This window comes from Marmota flaviventris, chromosome 19, assembly GCF_047511675.1.
Source record: "Marmota flaviventris isolate mMarFla1 chromosome 19, mMarFla1.hap1, whole genome shotgun sequence".
NCBI classification, from domain to species: domain Eukaryota; kingdom Metazoa; phylum Chordata; class Mammalia; order Rodentia; family Sciuridae; genus Marmota; species Marmota flaviventris.
This window is the reverse complement of record NC_092516.1, coordinates 22614692-22631710: the sequence shown is the minus strand read 5'-3', so window position 1 is coordinate 22631710 and position 17019 is coordinate 22614692. Positions and strand designations below refer to the sequence as shown.

The window sequence follows — 17019 nt, the reverse complement described above, 5'->3', positions numbered from 1 at the left end:
CTGGGAATCAAAGCCAGGGCCTCAGGTGTGCTAGCCAAGTGCTATATCCCTGAGCTATGTTCCCAGCAGCATCTAGTGTTACTTTACACTAGCATAAAACTTGAATGTTTAACAAGAAACTGTTTCATTAAAGTAAACCCAAAGAAATAATCAACTCTTTAAAATGTTTTTTTCAAGGAATATTTAATAAGGCAGATGACGTGATTATCTGACATGTAATTTTATGTCACTGTAATAAACAAAACATCCTGTTCACTGGGTAAAAAGGACTTGCTTTATGCATGTACACTCAGTGCAATTTAAAAAATACTGTAATTATAATTTCACACCATAATTTGAATGTATGACCAATTTTTTTTTTTTTTTTTCATATGGGAGAAGAAAATTCCTTGAACAATCATTTGAGGCTGGTACAAAAATCCACCACTATATCCCTCAGGATCATTCCATAGTCTTCAGTTTCAGATGACACAAGAGTGGCTTAAATTCAACCTTTTAGAGAGGACATTCCAGCTCGCATGATCTCATCAACCAGGAGAATGTTGGTGGCAATCACAGTGCTAAAAGGGAAACAGATAGCTCAAAAAGGAATCCTTAACTCAACCTGCTGTTCCCAACTAGACAACCTGCTGTTCCCAACTAGACTATACAAAACACATCCAGCTGATGTCCTCTTTCTACTCAGGGCTGGCTGGCTGAGTCTCTACCTTACAGATTACATCCTTCAGAGGATAACAAAACTCAGAAGGTACCACCATGAAGAATATGCTGATTCCCAAAGGCAAGCAAGCTGCCCGTCTACCTAATACCTTTGTGTCTTGGTCAAGTCTTAATCCTGTCTGCCCATGCAGTGCTGGGGACTATACCCAGGGCCTCACATGTGCTAGACAAGCCCTCAACCACCAAACTCTATCCTCCTCAGCCCTTTGAAAGCTTTTTTTTTTTTTTGGGTGGCACTCAACCACTGAGCCACATCCCCAGCCCTTTTTTGTATTTTATTTAGAGACAGAGTCTCAGTGAGCTGCTTAGTGTCTTAGTGTGCCTTGCTTTTGCTGAGGCTGGCTTTGAACTTGCAATCCTGTCTCAGCTTCCCAGCTGCTGGGATTACAGGCATTTGCCCCTACACCTAGCTCTGAAAGATGTTTTAATTTTTATTTCCCCAAACTTACCAGGAGTGAAGAAGCTGTTTCTTCACACAGTAGTTATCCCATACGCCCACTTCTGCTGCAACCATTGGCTCACCTGAAAGGTAACCAAGTCTTCTTAAAATATAGTATATCATTATATCAGACACAGTCTAAAGGTATAGGGAACACTATTTTATGAAGTGTTGCCAATTCTAAAACAGAATAAAGCCATTGAAAACATTTAAAATATAAAAGAACGTTTGGTGCTGACTTGCTTATTACTCATTCTCTCCTCTGTAACTACACAAAATCCTCCACAACACCTCTGATGAGTGGCTAACCTCTGCTTAGATGCCTTCCAGTGACAGGGTACTCTCATGGGTTACCACATGCTTGGACATCCCTCTGTTATTTACTATATTTTCATTTGTCAATCTGATCACATAATATAGTCTTTTAATCAGTTCCTGATTAAAAGACTGGGTTAATACAAAAACCTTTCATTATCAACAAAGCTTCATACCACCACTCAGCAACATCTCCAACAAATCTGTACTTGGGCATCCACCCCGGCAGAGCCCTGAGCTCCGGACAGCACTGGCATCAAGTAGCAGAGCCGCTTGCCAAGACTCTTTCCAACCCTCCTAGAGTGACCTCACATGCTTGGTATTGTTCTTGCCCTATAGAGAGGCCTTCTCTTACCTGTGTTCAGGTCCACGCCTACAAGCTGACCCGATTCTGAATGTTCTGCTTGAATCTTAACTAGTGTTTCTTGAAGGTCAAAACCAGAGTTCTGAGCAAGAACCTAAAGTAAACAAATTTAATTCTTGAAAAGGCAGGAATTAAGAAGTTCTACAACAAATGAACAGTATTTACAATCCAAAAAATAAAAACACAAAACCTCATAATGAGGGCTGGAGATATAGCTTAGATGGTGAAGTGTTTGCCTTACATGCACAAGGCCCTGGGTTCAATCCCAAGCACCATAAAAAAACCCAAACAAACAGAAAACAGTGGTTTAAAATAACAAAGTTATTTTATAACTTTTAACATCAGTTTAAAATAACAAAAAGCAAGCTTGTACTCAAGCATGATGCCTTTACTGCAAATATTCTTAAAACAGTTCTCTTGTCATCCAAAACCTCAAGGACAGTCAAGTCTCCCAGAACAAAAGGCTTTGAGATGATATGGATAGTATAATCGCAGGGGCTCAGAAGGCTTAGGCAGGATGATCACAGTTCAAGGCCAACCTCAGCAATTTAGCCAAGACCTTGTCTCAAAATAAAAAGGGGCTGGTGTTGTGGCTCAGAGGGAGAGCACTCAGGCACTCGTTTAATCCTAGCACCACATAAAAATAAAAAAGACACTGTATCTGCCTATAATTAAAAAATAAATATTTTTTAAAAAGTAAAAAGGGCTGGGGATGAGGCTCAGTGGTTAAGTATCCCTGGGTTTAATCTCCTGTACCCCTCCCCGCAAAAAAGTATATAGATATGATGGGAGTACAAGTGTCAAGTAGAAAAGGATTCAACCTGCTCACTCAAAATTCACATTATGAAGAAAACCTATATTATAAAAAAGGTTTACTCAGTTTAATTGTTTTGATGTATTTAATAACTGTTCAAGTTTTCACACCTTGGGAATAATGAGCAATGCATCAGCAAACGCCTGGACTCCAAGTTGGGCCCTGCCTTTCACACTGGGCTTATACTTAATCAGGGCTTCTGCCATGGCCACCTCCACTGCACCAGCACCTGGAACCACACAGCCTGTTGTGTGGAGAAGAGGAGAAATGATAATAAGCTCAAGAAAAATGAAGAACCAATTACAAGGAAACAAGATATATATGAAAACCACTTATGAAAGACATTAACTTCTTAGGAATCCGCCGTTTTCATAACAATTTAACAACAGCATTGCACTTGTCTACTCTGCCCCATACTACTAGACAAGCTCTCCACCACTGAGTGACACACCCAGCCCACATGCAAAGGGACAAACCTAACAGCACATCAGTTCAATTGAGCTGGCATTCTGGCAACTCTCGTGAGCATGGGTTAGTTCATTTGCCTGTATTCACTTTTAATAGTGGCACACTATGAAAAACCTTAGCATACCAGTTATCATAAAAGGAAGACTTTACTTTTGCATGGTGTCTGGCTGTGTAAAATACTGACTAAAGTACACAGTATTCAGCCATGCTTTTTACACTAGCAAAAAGAACAAGGTTTAAACACAATGAGCTCTTACCATCATCGAGTGCATTTTTGACTGCCCTTAAGCCATCGCGTATAGCATCTTTGATCTGAGTAAGTGTGTGCTTATTTGGTCCTTTGACTAATAATGTGACAGAACGGGGATTGTTACATTTCTCAATAAAGGTGAACTTCTCTTCTCCCTGTGTGTGAGAGAGATTTTCAAAAACAGAATATATACAAAGAGTGAACAGGAGAGGAGTGTGTGGAGAGGATAAATAGCATATTAATCATATTAATTATACTGACCATATTAAAGCCAAATTTAGTAAAGATTGTGATTTTTTTCCATGCCAATGGAAAAAAACAAACAACAAAACGTATATAAACAAAGAAAAACCTGATCCTGAATTTAAACTTTTCTACTGAGGAATTCAGGTTTGGGAGGAAAACACACTTACCAAGGTATACTCATAGACAAGTCCTGCATGGCCCAGGCAGTCAGGACTGAGGTCATCAAGAGAATTCAGAGCCACCCCACCACAAGCAAGAGTCAGCCTGAAAGGGTGAAGTGTGAAACGTGTCAGCAGCATGAGCAGTTACGCTCAAAGAGAAGATTAACCACTGTCAGGAAGAAATCTCCAGAATTACAGGCTAAAATTGCATTCTCAAAAATATTTCAACCTAAGCCTTTCCATTCATCAACAATCAGCTGAAAAAGATCTTTTCTTTTAACCTGTTAAAGCCACCCTCCCCTAAAGTCAGCAAACAGGCTTCAAATATGACCCTGCACCCCTGGTATTAGGGATCGAATTCGGGGCCTTGCATGTGCTAGCCAAGTGCTCTAATGAGCCATATCCTAGTCTTTTAAAATTCTATTTTCAGACAGGGTCTAGGTAAGTTGCTCAGGGTGGTCTTGAACTTGTAATCCTTGTGCCTCAGTGCCTCAGCCTCCCAAGCCGCTGGGATTACAGGTGCGTGCCATCACACCCAGCTCTCTGGAACCTTTTCACAAGAAAAACCAGGGGTAGGGTGTGTCTTGTTCTGAACAATGCTCATAGAATTATTCACAATAGCCAAAAAATAGCTACAACCCAAATGTCCACCAACAGATCAAAGATAAAACATAGCACACACAATGGAATAAAGAGTGAGACTCTGGCCTGATACAGCATGCAGACTATGCCAAGTAAGTAAATAAAACAAGCCAGATACAAAGGACAAACACTATGACTCCATTTACAGGAGGCACTGAACTCAGACCTGTGTTCACCAAGGTAAGGAGAGGGAGAATTGGGAGTAACCTATCTGGATGATAAAAGTTTCAAGATGCACACTGGTGGTAGCTGCACAACAGTGTGAATGCAGTAATGCCACTCCTTGGAGCCCTTAAAGTGTGAGATGTTATTTACATGATGCCACAAAAAAGTGAAAAATAAAGGAGGAAAAGAAAAATCCTAATTCACTTGCCAACTAGAGAAATTTACGTTATTCAGATGATCTGCTCATACCTTTCCATATTTCTCCGTTTAGCTCTGCGCAGAGCTACTATGCCTTCTTTTGCAAGAGCATCCAAAGAAAAGGGGTCAATCCCCTATAAAAATAAAATCAGTTTCAGTATATCTTGCCTTAAGAGTAGAAAAGAACAACAAACTTTTCTTTTGTAACTCTAATTTTCATTCTCACCTTCTGATTGATAACAACAAAACCTTTATCTGAATCACCACAGACTTTCTTTTTCAGTTCTACTATTTTTTTCACTCTATCTTCAATAAATTTTCTTTCAGCTTTTACTAGTTTCTCTCTCTCTTCTGCACTCTTGTAAAAAAAGCCAGAATTCACTTCTCTGTTAGAAAAAGAGAAAAAATGTTTACTGAGAAGATAGCAGCCTGAGAAACTTGATTCATCTTAAAGCTTACAAAGTCCCTGAGCCCCAATCCTGCCCCTTGTACATTGTTAGTAGTCATATGCTCCTGGCCTCCCAAACCCAAATGAGTTATTACTGCCCTCACAGTGGGCAAAACGAATCTCAAAAGGAACTTGCTGCAAAACACCAAGCTCCTCCACTCCCCCTTAAAGGGGCGACCACTCACGTTTTTTCATACTCCAGCGATACATTGCATGTGAGAATGTATGCGTTTTCCACTCTCTTCTTCATGTCAGGGTGGCGGGCCCCATGGTCCAAAACAAGCCCTCTGATTAAGCTGTTAAAAGACAAGAATTCATAGTTACTTGTGGGAGGCCATCCTCTACGTGATTTGAGTTACTCCCTAGCTGGGCGAGAGGCGCTTAGACACATCTTTGTGTCCAGAGCTTTCCCCACCCTTCTCAGGTCCAAGGGCTTGTCCGTGTGGAGGTGTGTCTGGCCACTACCCTTAAAGACCCAATTGTCGCACCATGACTTTGGGACACTGCCCCCCTTAATTTTCATTGGATGGGATTTTCCCCAGAATTTTTTGTTTCCCAATAAAAGTCCACTCCCTGGTGTGTTCTCTCTCACTGGCCTGTTCAGTAAACCTCGCTACCCTAATAGGTAGCTTGAAGCTGGAGGTAGAAGAAGCCGTCCTGGAGCTGGTTTAAAGGTAATTAGAGTCTGTCTTTTTAATTCAAACTCCCTTCGGATTTCTCAAGTAGCTGAACCTTCATTTATGAAGCCTGTGCTGGCCGTGGGCTAAAGTTACCGATTTCCAAAATAGGAGTCTTTCACTGACAAAACTGAAACACTCAAAAGATTATACTGACAATTTTTATACCATTAGTTTTCTCTCTTGAATTATCTGAAGTTTCTAGTGAAACCTAGGGGTGGTCAATTGTGAAAAAGCAGTATTACAGAGCGCAAGACAGGCTATTCCAACAAAAGTAACACCACTATCTTCAATGGAAAATTCTGCAGATAGTCTCAAATGGCAGACATCAAACTCTTGATTGCCTCTTTCAAATAAATATTATCTCGGTCTTTAAAAAACACAGCATACCCTCCCCGGTCTTCAAGAGGAGATATCACTAGGAACAAATGGACTACCCTGCAATTTATTCCATATAAATTATGTTTACCCAAACATATAAATATTTATTTTTGTGAACATCCAACTTATAAATCCACTTTATTATTATTTCAGGGCTGGAGACTGGCTCAGGGGTGGAGCCCCTGCTCACAGGCACAAGGTTCAACCCCAATAGACACTCAGAAGTGTTCAACAGAACTCTATCACCTACCTTGTGTCAGTTTCAGATTTATGTTTCATCTCCATGATCTCAACCATGAACAGGTCAATAGGCTCATCTTTTTTTTTAATGGCCAAAATGGAGTCCACTACAGCCTACAACAGGAGTACAACTGTTATATAAATTCAATTTGCAAAAGTTAAAAACATTGGGGGTTGGGGTTGTGGCTCAGCAGTAAAGTAGGCTCGCCTAGCATTTGTGAAGCTCTGGGTTCAATCCTTAGCACCACATAAAAATAAATAAATAAAATAAAGAAATTATGTCCAACTAAAAAATAATACCCCCCCAAAATAAAATAAAATGTTAAAATATTGAAGTTCTTCTTTAGAAGTTTTAAGTTTCTTTACTTTAAAATCTGATTTTTTCCTACGAGTAATGAGACTACAGTAGAAATAAAAGGCTCTAGTCATTTACAGTTCTAAAATATTAAATAATCACTCCTATTTTGCTGAAAATACTAATAACTATAGCTTACTACAATTACATGAAGAACTAAGAGTCAGAAGATTCCCAACATGGAAAGGTCAATACCCAAGGAAGCAGAAATGCTAATTAATTACCCTGATTTGATTGTTATACACTGGACACATGTATTAAACCATCACATATGCACCATATTTAAATTACTGATTAACTAGGAACTTTCTAATTAAACCTTCATTTTATATTCCTTTCAAAAAAATTTTTTATCAGCATTTTAATGAAAGTTCCAATTGTATTTTTATAACCTGGTGAGGTGAGTTCTTCTTTGTATTTTCTCACTTCATGTTTCAGGGAACTGGATTAAATATCACTGCCTGGACAGAAATGAACCTAGTTACTTCAAATGGTGGACACTGAAGGTTTCAGACAGCACCTTCTAATTGGAATTGCTAAGAACACCGATGCTTCTGCTCTAAGGTATTTTCCACACCACACACACCAATTGAACACATACCTCTGTCAGGATGTCTGCAAGTTCAGCATGAACTTTGGTACGGAGAGACGTTCTGGCCACATCTATGAGTGTCTCCCTGTCCATCTCTCTGCTTACTTTGATTTGTTCCAAAAACTGAAGGGCCTTTTCCTTTGCAGCTTCAAAACCTTCAGTGATTATTCTAGGATGAAGACCCTGTAATAAACACACAATCAAAACACTGCCACTAAACCTGGCACCTTCCATTAGATGCAATTGTTCATGGAAGTTCAGATAATTTCTGAAGGGCGATTTGGGATCACTCACACCTTTTAACATAACCAAAACAGCATGATGTGCTGACTTTTTGAATACATTTGAAAGAACAGAATATACCTTTCAATGCAGAGGAAAAGAACAGACATTGCTCTAGCACAGCGTCAAAGCCAAGTGAACTATAAAGCACACTTGGGTGTTTGCTGTGCAAATCACCAGGGATAATATCAAAACCTAAAAGTGTCCCTAGAAATCTGTTGTTAGTAGGAACTCCCTCACCCCCATTCTGGGGATTAAACCAGGGTCTCATGCATGCTAGGCAGTGCTCAACCACTGAACTACATCCTTGGTCCCATTTTATTTTTGAGACAAGGTCCTGCTAAATTGCCAATGCTGGCCTCAAACTTGAAATCCTTCTGCCTCAGCTTCCCATGTATCTGGGATTCCAGTTGTACACCTCCACGCCCAGCTAGCAGGAACATTTTAACTTTTCTACAAGCAATCTGAAATTAATTCACATCTTTAGCAATCAAAATAAATGTAGACTAAACATCTGCTCGCTCTCTCTTCATAGGGAATTCTGACAGTGGATTAGTACTCACGGAGGTTTGCTTTAAACTTGGAACTATTCAGGGCTAAAAAAAAAAAGTTGTAGAATTTGGCGAGGTGTGGAGGCGCATACCTGTAATCCCAGCGGCTCGGGAGGCTGAGACAGGAGGATCTTGAATTCAAAGCCAGCCTCAGCAAAAGCGAGGTACTAAGCAACTCAGTGAGACCCTGTCTCTCAATAAAACACAAAACTGGGCTGGGGATGTGGCTGAGTGGTTGGGTGTCCCCGAGTTTAATCCCTGGTACCCCTACCCCACAAAAAGTTGTAGAATTCTTTTTACTCAAATGTCTAACATTTAGTTGACCTTTTCCTTCTAACTATGGCTAGTTCAGATCTCTACATCTCATATTATTAATTTGCTATAGAGCTAGATAGAAATAAAAAATGAAAGTAACTTGATAAAAAACTTGCAGGCCAACAAAGATTCCATAACATATCCATCATCACACATTTCTGTTCCACCATGATAAAGACCCAGGTTCTCAGATTTACACCTCCGGCTCTTTACATGCCTTGTGGCCTCGGCTACTGTTAACACATCAATTTGAAAACATCACATTTCTTACACACAAAAAATCGAGACAAGACAATTCTATGTACCTCAGAAATGTAGAGGTCTGCCTGTTTGAGCAGCTCTCCAATGATAAGGACATTGGAAGTGGTGCCATCCCCAGTGATGTCATCCTGGGCTGTTGCTACTTTTGCTATCAAGGAGGCTGTTGGGTGCTGAATTTGCTGAAAAGGGAAAAAAATTTACTTAAATTACATTATTAAAATAAATATACCTTGAAACCAATCTGTTGAGAACCTCTTTAAATGCTGTCTACCTTAATTGCCCAAATATTTGGCTAATAGTCCTTTCATAAAAAACTTGCAAATTGCTATTTTGCATATCAATCTATGATGATCAAAATATATGGAGACACACGCACTGGCAATCCCAGCTATTTGGGCAAGTGAGCCAGGAGCATTTTAAGTTCAAGGTCATCTGTGATAACTTAGTGGGACCCTCTTAGCAAAGATCTTCCAAGGAGTCACTGTGGGAAAGAAAACAGGAAAATCACCATGCCTCTGAAGCCACTCCAGATTCTTAATCACAAAGGATAGAACCAAATCTCCTGCACCGCCTTTGGTTTTTCTATGCTCCTTTAACCTTGAACAGCTCTCAGCTTTCTCTATCTTTGGGGATACATTTTTTTTTGGCAATACTGGGGATTGAATCCACGGGTGCTCCACCACTGAGTTACACTCCTACACTCCCAGCCCTTCTTATTTTGAGACAGGGTCTTGTTAAATTGCCCAGGCTGGTCTTAAACTTGTAATCCTCCCACCTCAGCCTCCCAAGTTCCTGGGATCACAGAGCCTGGCTGATTAAGAATCTAGGCCATGAGGCTGGGGTTGTGGCTCAGTGGTAGAGCGCTTGCCTAGCATGTGCAAGGCTCTGGGTTCGATCCTCAGCACCACATAAAAATAAATAAATAAAATAAAGGCATTGTGTCCAACTACACCTTTAAAAAAAAAAAAAAGAATATAGGCCTTGACAGACTCTATAAAGACTATCGGCTGGGCCTGGTGATCACATGTCTGTAATTCCAGCTACTGGGGATGTAGCTCAGTGGCAGAGCACCCCTGGGTTCAATCTCAAGTTCGTCCACATACACAATCTTGCACACTGCTTCACCTAAACTGGCTGCTAAGCACTCTGGCAGGGATGCTAGCAGGTGATGCTGCTCACCTGTCAGGCCACAGCAATAGATTATAGACAGATCTTTCCATTGCACCTGGGGAACATCAGCAGCCAGCCAGGAAAGACACATGTGAAACACACACAGACTATATGTAAAGCTGCATCAGTGCCAGGCCTGGTGGCACACACCTGTAATCCTAGTGGCTTGGAAAGCTGAGGCAGGATTAAGAGTTCAAAGCCAGCCTCAGTAACTTAGAGAGGACCTAATAAACTTAACAAAACCTGGCTCTAAATAAAATATTAAAAAAGGGCTGAGATGTGGCTCAGTGGTTAAGTAATTCCCGTTACCAGGGGGGGGAAAAAAAAAGGAAAAAAGGAAAGCTGCTAAGAGGTATAACAATGACATTTTGGCCATGTGGGAGGATGATGGACCCATTAAGAGCACTTTTAAGGGCTGGAGGTATAGCTCAATGTGAGAGTGCACACTTAGGATGGACAATGGGCTCAATTCCCATCACCCAGATAAAAAGAACACTTCAGAAATGAGATGCCATGTCTGTGAATCACTTCCAATCAAGAGGGAAAAATTAAGCAAAAAATGTAAAAAAAAAAAAAAACAAACAAAAAAACCCTCTAAAGGGCATGTGAATGTTTCATTTTCTCAACTTTTCTATTCATTTATAATTTTTCAAGGAAAAAAAAAGAAAAATCTATGGCAACTGAAGAGGTGCAGGCAAAGGGGACTTCTGAGGTGGCAGTTTCTTTCTTAGTTTCTTCCTGTGTTCAGTTTGTTAATTATTATTAAACAATAAATGTTTAATAGGCTTTTCTGTAGTTGTCATATTTTACAATAAAAACCAACCAAAACTAAAAAGTCAAAGATATGGCTTTTCTGACAACAAATTTAAATTATGACTTTGCTTGTCATTAGCAAAGGCTACCATTTAGCCATGCAAAAACAAACATTTCATAATCCTGTGATTATTAAAATACAATAAAACTTTGTAATGTTAAATAAAAATAATTAAAAGTAAAAACTATAACTAGTAGTTTAGTCCTTACTGAAAGTACTTAAAAAACATCTGGATATTGATGCCATGGATACTACTATCAAAACTCCAAATTCTATTCTCAACTTAAATTAGAGGAAAGAAATGGGGGCGGGGGTTGTGGCTCAGTGGTAGAGCACTTTCCTGGCAAGTGTGAGGCACTGGGTTCAATTGTCAGCACCACATCTAAATAAACAAATAAAGGTCCATCAACGACAAAAAAATAAATAAAATTAAAAAAAAAAAAAAAGAGAAAGAAATGTGTATGAGCTACTAAGTTTTGGAAGAACAGATATGAGCAAGAATTTTGAGACGGGGGCTCCCTAGAATGCCCAGGCTGGCTTCCTGTCCCAGCCTTGCAAATTGGTGGGATTACAAGTGTGTGCCACAGTGCCTTTCAATAACACCGATCCCTGGGACTTAAGGTGGAGAGATGTATCAAAGGTATTCCTGGTTTTTTTTGGTATGCTGTTGGGGAAGGAACCAGAGCCTCGCACATGCTAGGCAAGCAATCAGTCTGTGAGCTACGACCCCAGTCGAAAGGATTTTAATTGAAAACAGAAAATCTTGCTGTTTTGCCCAGCTGGTTGTGTCAACCGCCCCTAATTTCTCAAATGACAATGAACTAAAACAATCCTTTAACCCAGACAACAAGTGGCAGGAGAGCCGGTATTCAGGCTCAGGACCCCTGGCTGCACAGCACTGGCACTCCGACCCGACCACGCCGCTCTCCTGGTCCTCCCCCGTCTGCAGGACTACCTGCGGGGAATCACGGACACGATTTTCTCCCATCCCTCCTGTAAGGCAAACGAGCTGGGGCAGACGACGACCTAACCAGCACGGGAACCTCACCATTTCGTGCAGCAGCACGTTGCCGTCCTTGGTGAGCTTGATGTCCCCAGCGCCCGACACCAGCCTGTTGGGGGGGGGGGGGGGCAGAAACGCCAAGTCAGCTTGCGCCTTGTCAAGGAACCCAGCCGGCCTCCCGCGCCAGCCCCCGGGGCCCGGGGCGCCTCCCCACCCCTCCAAGGCCAGTGGAGGCCGGAGAGGGGCGGCGCAGCGAGCGCACACCGGCGGGAACGCGACCCCGCCCGTCCGCCTTACATCTTCATGGTGCCCTTGGGCCCCAGGTTGGTCCGCAGCACGTCCTGCAGCCCGCGGGCCGCGCTGATGTTCACCGCCAGCGCCGCCTGCGCGCGGGCCACCTCGGCCTTCGGGTTCAGAGTCTTCACGGCCGCCATAGCTGTCCGGAGAAAGGAAGAGGGGCGCGCACGGAACCGCAGCCGGCAGCGCGTGGCCGGGCGGCGCTCTCAGCAGCTTCTGGAAAAGTCGGGCGGGCCGGACCCGCCCCCAGCGTGCGCACGCACCGCCGCCGTTGCCCGTGATCCCGCCCCCAGAGTGCCACGCGCCTCCGCCATTGGTCCATAGGCCGATCGGCGTGCGTTCATTGGTCGTGGCCGCTAGGCGCCTGCGGACCTGCCCTCGCGCACTGGCCCAACGCTGTTGCTTTCGGGAGGAGCTGGTCTACTCGGGGCCTGTGCTCTGGGCCTGTGGCGGTTCAGGGAGTGCGGGGGCCGGGGTCCTCCTGGGCGGACCCGAGACCTGAGAACGTAGGCGGGCAGGGCCTGCAGGTGCCGCGAGCGGACGGGCGTGGCTGGGCCTCTGCGCGACCCGGGCTCCTTCTCCCCGCGGCGGCGGGATTGGATTCCCAAAACCAGGGTGGGGTTGGGGGACGAGATGACATAATGAACCAGTCTTCTTGCTGACACTTAAGTTGTTCTCAGTCCTCTGTTATATAGGCTGCAGCGAGTATGCCAGTATATGATGCTTTTAGGTGGGTTTGTGAAATTAGAATAACAAAGCCATCTATATAAGTTTGAGAAATAATGCTGCAAAGTAGGAGGCTAGTGATTGGTTCTGCAGACAGTTCATCTACTGGTGAAGATGCACAGGGAGACAAACTTAACCCGTGAGCAGAGGTGAAGACTGGAATTTCAGGCATCTTCTAACAGGTAGAGAAAGGGGAGTTGGAAAGACCTGCTTTCTGGAGTTTCAAATTTTAAGTTCATTTATTATGTGCTTTAATCATTCTAGTCTCAGTTGTCAGAATTTGAATCAAATTATGTTTATGGTTAATTGGTTATTTTTCATTATGTGGTGCAAAATACAGTAATAAGGACCGTTTCTTGTATGCTAACTTTAAAATATATATATATATATATATTTTAGTTATACGTGGACACAATATCTTTGTTTTATTTTTAAGTGGTGCTGAGGATCAAACCCAGTGCATCACATGTGTGAAGCAAGCTCTCTGCCACTGAACCATAACCTCAGCCCATGTGCTGACATTTTTAAAGAAGGGAGAATTTTAAACTGGGTGTGGTGGCTTAGACTGTAATTCTAGAAATTGGGAAGGCTGAGACAAGAGGATTGCAAGTTCTAGACCAGCCTGAACACTGTGAGACTTTGTCTCAAAAAAAGGAGGTAGGGCTGGGGCTTTAGCTCAGTGGTAAAAGCACCTCTGGGCTCAATTAAGATTATCCCATGTGCGGGCACACACACACACACACCAAAAAAAATTTTAGAATGCCTTTTGGAATTTTTCAATTAAACCTTAAACTTATGGGAACAGATCCATTCAGTTCATGACTGAAGAAATTGAAGTGGCAGCAGGTGTTCAGACATTTGATTCAGGATAATTTCAATGAAAAGTAAAAATTTAAGGCAATAATCCTAATGAGACAGTGTAATATAGTAAAAAGAATTCTAAGATCAGTTTGAGTCTGAATTCTATTTCTTTTCCAACATACTTATTTTAAAACTTAATTTTCTATGTTTTTGTTTTGTTTTGTTTCGATGCTGGGGATTGAATCCAGGGCCTTGTGCATGCAAGACAAGCACTCTATCAACTGAGCTATATCCCCAGCCCTAAAACTTAATTTTCTAAACTATGAAAGTAGGTATAAGTAACCTTGGAAAATTGAGATTGACTATGTAGCATGCTTTATATTGTGCTAGATACAGAAGGTACTCAGCAAATTGCTACTTCTGTATTCAAGTAGCCTTGTGATTAACTATGAATCTTTCCTAGTACCTTCACATGCAGTCTTTTTTAAAATATATTTTTAGTTGTAGTCAGACTCAATACCTTTATTTTATTTATTTTTATGTGATGTTGGGGATGGAACCCAGCGCCTCCACAGGCTAGGCTAGCGCTCTACTGCTGAGCCACAACCCCAGCCCCTCACATGCAGTCTTATTTGATTCTAACAAGAATCCTTTGAGGTTGATGGATCAGTTATTATGAAACAAATTGCAAAGATGATTAAAAGGTTAAATGACCAGTTCAAGATCACATTGTGTTGTATTAGGGGAGAGCTAAACACTGCTTCCACCCTTGATTCCTCCCTTTGTCTCAATCCCCTTGTTCAAATACTCCCTGAATTTTTCACTTTTAGTTCTTAGACATTGCCTCTGTCTACTTTTTCTTGTCCTCATTTCCAGTATTCAAATCTAGGCCATGATCATGTTTACTGCTTCTCCTACAGGATGCAGTGGACCAGGAACCAAGGGGTAGAAATGGGAGTGACCCCTAGTGACCCAAGGGCAAAAGTTTTGCCACCTGTGCCCGTGACCTTATTCTCTGCTTGCCTAGAGGTCTTAGTTCCAAAAGAAGGAGTGATTCTACTAGGAAACATGGTAATTTTCATCTGAACTGGAAATTAAGACTGCCATTTAGCCACTTTGAGCTCTATGCCCCTGAAGAATAGACAGGAGAGTTACTGTGCTGGCTAGGGTGTATTATCCTAACTACTGAGGGCAGATTGGACTGATACTCCATCATGGAGGTAAAACAAGGGTACATCTAAAACACAGGTGATTCCTTAGGACATCCCTCAGTATGTTTTATTATACTCTGGTTGGTCTGTGGAAATATGACCCAATGCAGGCAGAACTTCTAATGGCCCCCACCCTTCAGGAAGAAAGTTTTAGGTCACCACTTCAAATGAAGAACCACAGTCAGATAAGGTGCTTGCTGAGGGCAAAAAGAATATGGAATGGGCCGTGGAATAAATTGGTTATAAATGTATCAATCACTGCATGACCAGATACGGAAATGATATCTATATTTGTCATGATTAATTCTTCTTATTGTTACAGTTGGATCTAGACTGTCCCCCCAAAGTCTCATGTTTTGAAAGTATGGTCCCCAATGCATCCAGGTTCAGAGTTGGGACTTTTAGGCAATGATTGATCATGTGGGTTCTGACCTCATCTGTGGATTAATCCACCTATTAATCCATTGATTAATGGAGAGCTGAATGGACTACTTAGAGGTAGAACTTAGTTGTGGGAAGTAGGTCACTGGAGGTGAGCCCTGGAAGGGCTCCAGGCCCTTCCCCTCTCTGCTTCCAGGCTGCCATGACCTGGGAAGCTTTCTTCCACCACTCCCTCTGCCGTGATGTTCTACCTTGCTTCAGGCCCCACACAATGGACCTGCCCACCAGGGACTGAATCCTGTAAAACTGTGAGGCAAAATAAATCTTCACAACTGTAAGTTGTTTTTTTCAGGTATTTGTCACAGTAGTGAAAGGTTAACACACTTGTTTTGTCATGAATGTGTTTGTTAACTTTTCATTACTATGACAAAAACATCTAAGAAAATAATTTAGGAGAAAAGGTTTATTTTGGTTACTTTTAGAGGTTTCAGTCCATGACTGTTTGACTTGTTGCTTTTGGTCCCATGGCAAGGTCCATGTGATAGGACCTTGACCTTATGTGGGCAGTATGTGGTGGAGCAAAGCTGCTCACCTCAGGGCAGCCAGAAAGTGAGAGAGAGAGAGGAGGGGCTGGGTCTCAGTAACTTCTTCAAGGTAATGTCCCCCACCCCTGGTGCCAGTGATCTAATTTCCTTCCACTAGGGTCCACCTCCTAAATGTTAGGCAAACTCTTAAATGTTCTACCCCTTTCCAGTAGCACCACCAGTCTGGCAACCAAGCCTTTAAAAACACATGGTCTTTGGGGGACATTTTGTAAAGGTCAGGCGAACGTCGGAGGAAAAGACCACCAAGAGACTGTCTCATGCAACAGCAAAGGGTTTATTGGGGGTCCAGCATGCTGGGGCTCCAAGCCTACCTCGAAGAGGTAAAGAGCAAAGAGCCCCAAGAACAGCTTGAGCAGAGCTTATATACATTCTTTGAAAAGGGCAGGGACTTCACATACAACATAACAAATCACCTAGGTAGGGGTGATTGGTCAGTACAAAAGGGGTATTCATTTGAACTGATTGGTTTAAGCCAAGAGGGGTGTACATGCTGAATTACATGGTTTCCCAACTTGTTATCAACCACCATAAACTGCTGGGAGGGTTATCTGGCATTCCAGGTATTTCCCTGTCTCATGCTGATTGGTGGCTGCTAGGGGTCTGCTATGGATCCCCACCTAGCCTGACTGAGTCAGGGACACCTGGCACAACAGATCTCTCCTGTAGATAAACAACTTAGCAGGGTGGGAATGTGCCTAGGAGTGCTCTGTGGGTTTTTCCAAGGACAAAGGTCATGTCCCTTCCTTGGACAGGCTTTGCTCTGAGGTAGAGGCTGGTTTTTCAATTTAAGTTCCAAACTGTAGCATACTTCCTCACTTCCAAAGGCTGATATCCATCTCACAATACAAAATGTGTTTAGCTCATCTCCGAGAGTCTTCAAAGTATGAACGTCCTAGCATTGCTCAAAAGTCCGAGTCCAAAGTCTCCTGGTAGACTCAAGGCAAACCCTTCATTGTGTACCTGTAAAAATCAAGACGTAAGTTACATACTTCCAAGATTCAATGATAGGACAGGGTAGACATTTCCATTCCCAAAAGGAGGGATGAGGCAAAAAAAGGGAAGGGTCAGACCAAAGCAAGACTAAAACTCAGCAGGACAATGTTAATTTCTGTAGCTCCATGTGTGTT

The 17019-nt window shown here is 42.3% G+C and overlaps 1 protein-coding gene and 2 non-coding genes across 3 annotated transcripts; all 3 read right to left on the bottom strand.

The window, feature by feature from the left end:
- Positions 1 to 164: 164 nt before the first annotated feature.
- On the bottom strand, positions 165 to 12391 carry Cct6a (chaperonin containing TCP1 subunit 6A). Its single transcript, XM_027948635.2, has 14 exons — positions 12169 to 12391; positions 11917 to 11980; positions 8929 to 9063; positions 7485 to 7658; positions 6539 to 6642; positions 5416 to 5526; positions 5009 to 5168; positions 4834 to 4916; positions 3784 to 3880; positions 3378 to 3525; positions 2763 to 2896; positions 1830 to 1932; positions 1170 to 1242; positions 165 to 560 (listed from the first exon to the last, which is right to left on the bottom strand). Exons 1-14 carry the CDS (start codon positions 12303 to 12305, stop codon positions 488 to 490), a joined length of 1596 nt encoding a protein of 531 aa, XP_027804436.1. The 5' UTR covers positions 12306 to 12391; the 3' UTR covers positions 165 to 487.
- Positions 3196 to 3329, bottom strand: LOC114103178 (small nucleolar RNA SNORA15). The gene has a single exon (XR_003584609.1). It is a non-coding gene; the product is annotated as a small nucleolar RNA SNORA15 (small nucleolar RNA).
- Positions 7795 to 7929, bottom strand: LOC114103180 (small nucleolar RNA SNORA22). The gene has a single exon (XR_003584611.1). It is a non-coding gene; the product is annotated as a small nucleolar RNA SNORA22 (small nucleolar RNA).
- Positions 12392 to 17019: the final 4628 nt, after the last annotated feature.